This window comes from Lipotes vexillifer, unplaced genomic scaffold (genome assembly GCF_000442215.2).
Source record: "Lipotes vexillifer unplaced genomic scaffold, Lipotes_vexillifer_v1.1 scaffold573, whole genome shotgun sequence".
Lineage (NCBI taxonomy): Eukaryota > Metazoa > Chordata > Mammalia > Artiodactyla > Lipotidae > Lipotes > Lipotes vexillifer.
Window position 1 is genome coordinate 1,906,640 of NW_006796432.1, and position 7,521 is coordinate 1,914,160.

A 7,521-nucleotide genomic window follows, 5' to 3' on the forward strand; every position below is an offset into this window, starting at 1 on the left:
CATCCTTGTCTACTCCTGATATTGCTGGATTTACTCCCCCACTCACTGTTCTTTTTTTTCTTCGAAGAATTATTCTTAACTCTGTGACATAGTAAGATTCACTGAACATTTTATTGAGGGAACATGGTCCATTTGGTAGATTTGAAGCTTGAATGTAATAAAGGTTTTTTTTTTTTTTTAGATACTTTAACTTTTGTGTGAGTAAACCCATTTGTTTCCCATAGGTAGAAATATTAGTGTCATCTGTCATCTAAATATATTTGGTCTTGAATCTTCCTTAAGGATCAGTATAACTGCATTATATTGCTTTTGGATGAGAGATGACTATAGAAATTTAAGATTGTGTTCTGGACCATCCTAGCCATTTAGAGTTAAAATCAGCTCCAAGATGTTTTTAATACCGAATTAGGATACTTTCTGAAACAGCTGATACTAGCCTATGCATTTTTCATATTTGTTTTTGAAGGAGTATAATAACTCATAATTTCTGTTTTCATAGATTATCTTGATAATGGTAATAATAAAATGGCAATTCAGCAAGCAGATAAATTGTTGAAAAAGCATAAGGATCTTCATTGTGCTAAGGTAAGTTCATTTGCCCTTGAGTTACTTATATTTGGTGGGTTATATACTATAATCTTTAAAGGGAAGAGGTGTTTAATCTCTTTAGTGACTATCTGTGTTTTTCAGAGTATTTTTTAGGCCATTTATTTGCCTGATCACTTAAATGAAATGCCATAAAGAGTATTTAATTAAAAGCTAGCTGCTTGTTTTTTTGGACATGACTTATCTAATTTAATTATTTTATTTTCACAAAGTCCTTCCCCCCCGCCCCCCAAAGTCCTTTTAAGCAATGTTGTGCATTCTTTTTGTTTTGTGCATTCTTAATATGACTGAAATAGGAAATAATCTTTTTTTTTTTAAGGGATCTTTATTTTTATTTATTTATTTATTTTTGGTTGTGTTGGGTCCTCGTTGCTGCATGGGGTTTCTTTAGTTGTGGCGAGTGGGGGCCACTCTTTGTTGTGGTGCTCAAGTTTCTCATTGTGGTGGTGTCTCTTGTTGCGGAGCACGGGCTCTAGGCGCTGGCTTCAGTAGTTAGGCTCGCGGGCTCTAGAGCGCAGGCTTAGTAGTTGTGGTGCATGAGCTTAGTTGTTCCGTGGCATGTGGCATCCTCCCGGACCAGCGCTCAAACCTGTGTCTCCTGCATTGGCAGGCGGACTCTTAACCACTGAGCCACCAGGGAAGCCCTGGCAATAATCTTTATTTGCTGATAATTTTAGTAAAATAGTTGATTCACAACCTAGGCATACCTTATAACTTATTTTGTGATTTCAAATTGTCTTTCTTTGGTTCATATTTCCTTTTCTGTCCTTTTAAAACTGATTTGTCTTTTCTTTCTATCAGGTTTTAAAAGCAATTGGTTTACAGAGAACTGGAAAGCAAGAGGAAGCCTTCACCTTGGCGCAGGAGGTGGCAGCCCTTGAACCCACAGACGACAACTCGCTGCAGGCACTGACCATTCTTTACCGGGAGATGCATCGACGTATGTTTCTTTCTTTTCATTGTTTTTAAAACTGTGCTTAATTTTTTGGGTATTTCTGAGTTCTCTGTTTGTCCGATTTACTTATCACTCATGATTTGATGGGTAACAACAGGTAAAAAATGCATTAACCATGGCTTGCAAAAGCTGTAGGCAGAGTGGATATTTTACATGTATTAGGATCCTTGGATTGGAATGAGGACTTGAATTTCATTTATGACATTTTGATTTGCTAAATGAAAGAGTTGCTTTTTTTTCCCACTTTTTAATATGGAAAACTTCAAACATAGAAACAGAGAATAGCATAATAAATCCCTTTGTGTCCATTTCTCACCTTCAGCGGTTATTGAGACATGATCAATTTTATGTATACCCCTCTGCCTGCCAGATTATTTCTAAGCATATCCTAGGTAGTCTGCCTAGTTTCATCTATAAATAAAGTTTTTCATTGTTGATTTCTTAAATATTTTATTATGAAATACATATCTTTTATAATACATATTATAGAAGAATATGTTTTATGTAGCACTAGAACATTTGATGTGGATTAAATGAACATTCATAAACCTACCACCCAATTAAAGAAATAGAGCATTATCAGTACAGTCATACCTTGGAGGTATCGTGGGTTTTGTTTCACATTAAAGCAAATATTGCAGTAAAGTGAGTCATATGAATTTTTTGGCTTCCCGGTTCTCTCAGCCTTCATAGAATTAAAGAGAGTCAGGGTCTTGCTCTGGGTCAGGCTTTGGCTTAAGGGAATATTGTGGCTAGTTTGATCTTCTATCCAGACCACTAAAACTTTCTCTGTTTCACTTTTTTATCATTCATGTGTTCACTGGAGTAGTACTTTTTTTTTCCCTTTGGCCGTGCCTCACGGCTTGTGAGATCTAGTTCCCTGAACAGATGTTGAACCTGTGTTCCCTGCAGTGGAAGGTCGGAGTACTAACCACTGGACCTCTAGGGAATTCCCTGGAGTAGTACTTTTAATTTCCTTCAAGAACTTTTCCTTTGAATTTACAACTTGGATAACTGGCACAAGAGGCCTAGCTTTCAGCCTGTCTTGGCTTTCGACATGCCTTCCTCACTGAGCTTAATCATTTCTAGCTTTTGATTTAAAGTGCCACACATGTGGCACTCTTCCTTTCACTTGAGGCCATTGTAGGGTTATTAATTGGCCTAATTTCAGTGTTGTGTCTCAAAAAATACGCAGGCCTGAGGAGAGGGAGATAGATAGGAACGGCCAGTTAGTGGAGCAGTCATAACACACACATATTTGTTGATTAAGTTCAAGGTCTTATATGGTTGTGATTTGTGGTGCCCCCAAACAATTACAGTAGTAACTTCAAAGATCACTGGTCATAGATCACCATCACAAATACAATAATAATGAAAAAGTTTGAAATATCATGAGAATTAGCAAAATGTAACACAGAGACACAAAGTGAGCAAATGCTGTTGGAAAAATGGTGCCAATGACTTGCTTAGATGCTGGGTAGCCACAAACCTTCAATCTGTAAAACACACAATAGCTGCAAAGCACAGTAAAGGGAAGTGCAATAAAATGAGGTATGTCTGTACTAAGAAGACTTCCTGTGTGTCCTTCATCAATCTCATTTCCCCTTTAACTTCCTAAGAGGGATTTGCTATCTTGAATATTTTTTATTCTCTTGCTTGTCTTTAAATCTTTATCACATTTGTTTTTCTAAGTAATACATTATTAGTTTCACTTATTTTGGACTTAATATAAATGGATTCATGCTAAACGTTTTCTGTGACTTGCACTTTTCATCTAATATCCAAGTGATTGTAGTTAATTCATGTTTACTGCCACAGAATACTTTACTGGTTGACTACACTAGAATCTAGAGTGGAGGTGCTAGGTCATAGGGTAGGTTCAGCTTAAAGATAAACATGGTGTCAACTTGTCTTCTAAATTTACCTTCCCACTAGCAGTGTATCAGAGTTCCACATGCTTGTCATTGGTATTCTTTTTTTAAAAAATTAATTTGATATTTATTTATTTGCTCTGGGTCTTAGTTGCAGCAGGCGGGCTTCATAGTTGCAGCTCACTGGCTCCTTAGTTGCGGCACGTGGGATCCTTAGTTGTGGCATGTGAGCTCTTAGTTGCAGCATGCATGTGCTATCTAGTTCCCTGACTGGGGATTGAACCCGGACCCCCTGCATTGGGAGCTTGGAGTCTTAACAACTGCGCCACCAGGGAAGTCCCGTCATTGGTATTCTTAGACTTAAAAAATTTTGCCATCAAGCCATCATGTTGTACTCCTAAAAATATACAGCTTTTGTCAATTGTTTCTCAGTAAAACTGAAAAAAATAAAATTTTTGCCAACCTAGCAGGCAGAAAATGTTATTTTATAGTTCAATTTTGTGTTTCATTCTTATGAAAGATAAAACTTAAGAGTTGAGGTATTATATCTGATTATATAGGGATTATGTTGATTTAGGGATATGGATTTTCTCCCAGCATTTCAAAAAAAAAATTATCTATCCTACAAGTATTGGTTGAATGTTTTTCTATGACAAATATTGTATCAGAGTCAAAGATGAAAGGTATTCTTTGCTTTCATGTTACTCATAGTCTATGAGGAAACATAGATCAATAGATAGTATGTTGCATTATATATTAATAAATTGTATAAAAGCGTTATTTAAAAGATTTAAAGATGGCAGAAGGAAGCAGTGATCAAACTGGGATGGAGGAGCAGAGATCGTGTTCAGGGAAGGATTACATTTGAACTGGGTCTTGGATGATGTTTACTCAGTAGAAAAGAGAAGAAAAGGGAATCCAGGCAGAGGGAACAGTGTTAAAGTCATGCAGGTCTGATACAGCACAGGGAATCTAGTGGAACTACAAGTAGTTTGATGTAGCTAGAGCATAAAGTGCAGGAGGGAAGAGTTTGGAAGAAGACAAAAGGCTAGATAGATCCTGGAGGGTCTTGTACATTGTAAACGTCATGGGGAGGCCTGACCTATTCCATGCTTCATCGGAAAACACCTAAGCAAGGTAAGAATAATGAGGCAAAGCAAATACTTTCTTCTTCCTTAATGATAGGAGACATCTATTTCCTCCAAATAGGAAAAAAATTAAATGCTGTTAAGATTTGTTATACTTCAGTAATTAAAGAAAATTCTATTTCTCTTTGTTTTAGCGGAGTTAGTCACAAAACTTTATGAGGCAGCTGTGAAGAAAGTTCCCAATAGTGAGGAATATCACTCTCACCTCTTCATGGCCTATGCCAGAGTGGGCGAATACAAGAAAATGCAACAGGTGACTTGATGCCCAAACCTCCTGGGCTGCAGGATTTTCTATTAATGTGGTTTAACTGCAGTGGTATGTGTGTCTGCATGTGTGTGTGTGCATATATGTGTAGAAGTGAGTCTATGTATTTGTGTGTGGAGATCAGCCAGTTATTTTTTGTGTGTGTTTTAAAGATGAACAATTATTCAAGTTCTTTAAATGTTTTCTTTGGGAAATGTGATTGTTCCTTTGTGGCCTGATGGTATGTTTTGTTTGGTTCTGGTAAGTTGGCTTCAGATTGCCTCACTGCATCAGATTGCTGTTATATTTTCAGAAAATGGGCAGAAATCCTAGAGCAAAAAATGAACAGACTATAGAAAGATGAACTGTAAAAGTTTACATCTATTTTGTAAATTTAACTGTTTATATAGCCTGCTAAGATTTTTAAATCCATGGCGGGAAAATCCCTATTGCTTGGGATGCTTGTTTTGTTTTTTTTTTCTGGATGCAGCTTATCTGCCAGTTAGCACATTTTAGGTGTTCCTTGCACACATGTGAAGGAGCCTTATTTGGATACATTTGGAGTAATAGGTGCATAAAGCTGGCATCCCAGAGAAATGAAATTTGCACTCTTAAGCTCATAAAGGATTATGATGTCAAGCTGGAATTTTTAAAGAAATGCTTTGTTTGTGGGTATAATGTGTTCGGAAGGCAGAGCTTTCCTACTTGGATTTTTATTTTGTCTTGTTTACTTGAAATATCAAACTATAACAATAGATAGGTAGACCAGAGAGGGTGGAAGATACTATATTAAGATAAACCCTTTCTCTTTCAAATCAGTTTTTGTATTTGCTTATGTAAGTTTTTAAATTGGAAGAGTTTTTTTGGCCCAAATATAATTCTTTGAAGAAATTTTATCATTATTTTATTTATCGTTGGAGTATTGATATGTTCTCAGGAAAAATATTCACAGATTATAATTTTTCTTTTATTGTAAAACGGGTATATATTTTTTAAATTGGCAACACTAACCATATATACATATAAATCCTTAGTATCATTTTTACTTCTAGGAATGTTTTTTTTTTTTAATTTATTTAATTTATTTATTTTTAGCTGCGTTGGGTCTCCGTTGCAGTGCACGGGCTTCTCACTGAGGTGCCTTCTCTTGTTGCGGAGCATGGACTCTAGGCACGCAGGCTTCAGTAGTTGTGGCGCACAAGCTTAGTTTCTCTGTGGCATGTGGGATCTTCCTGGACCAGGGCTCGAACCCATGTCCCCTGCATTGGCAGGTGGATTCTTAACCACTGAGCCACCAGGGAAGCCCCTAGGAATATGTTTTAAGTAAAGTATATTAAATGTACATTAATACAGCCATAGTGAAAGAAATTATAGTTCACCTATATGGTAGCAAATAATGCAACACCCCGCCCCCCCCCCCCTGTTAAGTGAGAAGAGCAGGTTGTAAAATGACCTTCTCTCACTCCCTTCCCCTCCACCCTTCCTTATTAAGTATATGTACCGAAATGTTGCCAGGATATAGGGCTGTGGATACTTTCCATCTTAATTTCTGTTCTTTCTTTTTTTTTTTTAAGCATGTGTTAATTTTATGATCCCGTGAAATATATTTTTGAAATATATATTGTACACACACTTATAAAATAACAAAAAGTACAAGTTCATGCAATAGCAATATTAAGGTAAATTTTGAAAAAGGGAAAAAAATAATCTGCCACTTGAACAGATTATATTTTTGTATGGTTTAACTTTACATGTTGCCAGAGATATATACAATTTTGCATTTTGCTTTTTGGAGACATTGCTTTGATGTGGCTTAGTAGTTATGGTTTCTTAATATGTTTTAACCATAGCTTGCTTTTGCATTATTTTAGTCTAATATGTTGGAAGAATGGAGTCCTCTAGTGTTAAATGTCTTAGAATGGAACGTCTGATTTTTATTCTGCCTTTGTTGCTGCTTAAGGTAGTTACAGTTCTTAGCTTATATGTATGCTTATTTTGAAAGGGGAATGTCAGTCTGGGGTAATAGGTATTTTATAAATTACATGTTATGTTTCATAAGGGCTTTTGTTTTGTTCACTGCTGAATCCTCACTTCATGATAAACATTTGTTAAATAAATGAGTGATTTGCATAAACTGGTGGAGGTAGGAGGGAGGGAAGCCAGGGAATCAGAAGATTTAAGGACTTCTGCCCCACAGATCATCTCTGGCAGGTAAATTTAAAACCACCTTGGATAAAGAGTTGCTAGTCATTCATATGGTGACTAGACTTTCCTTTTTCTGTAAGTGACATTCCTATTCTCTGAGTCACCAGTTTGCAGCCGTGTTTTTCAAATTTCTCTCTGGTCAAAAGTTTTCTGTAGCAGCAGAATGCTATCACCTATAAGATAGTAGGGTGTGGGCATGAAATTTTTATGTTAAAAGTTCATGTTAATTTAATATTCTATTCCTTTTTATTTCTGTGTGTCATTATAAAAATGTTTTCTTTCCTCAAGTTATCAAATAAAATTGGTTTTCTAACACTTTCCATTTCATTTCTCCAGTTTGGTGTTAAGAGCAGGGACCTCAAGCCATTCTAAACTCTCCTTCTCATCCTCTGTGTCCATTTTGTCTCCAGATCATCTTGATTCTACCTCCACAGTGTGTTTGAGGTCTCTCTCTCTCTTTCTCTCTTTTTTTTTTTTTTTTTTTTTTTTTTT

General features: G+C 36.2%; 1 protein-coding gene across 1 annotated transcript in view; it reads left to right on the plus strand.

Moving 5' to 3' along the window:
- NAA25 (N-alpha-acetyltransferase 25, NatB auxiliary subunit) overlaps positions 1-7,521 on the plus strand; it is a 71,225-nt gene that overhangs the window by 11,387 nt on the left and 52,317 nt on the right. The window contains exons 2-4 of the mRNA XM_007468590.1: positions 500-585; positions 1,408-1,546; positions 4,715-4,833. Of these exons, the coding sequence (XP_007468652.1) occupies positions 500-585; positions 1,408-1,546; positions 4,715-4,833 (344 nt within the window). The remainder of the gene's footprint in view (positions 1-499; positions 586-1,407; positions 1,547-4,714; positions 4,834-7,521) is intronic.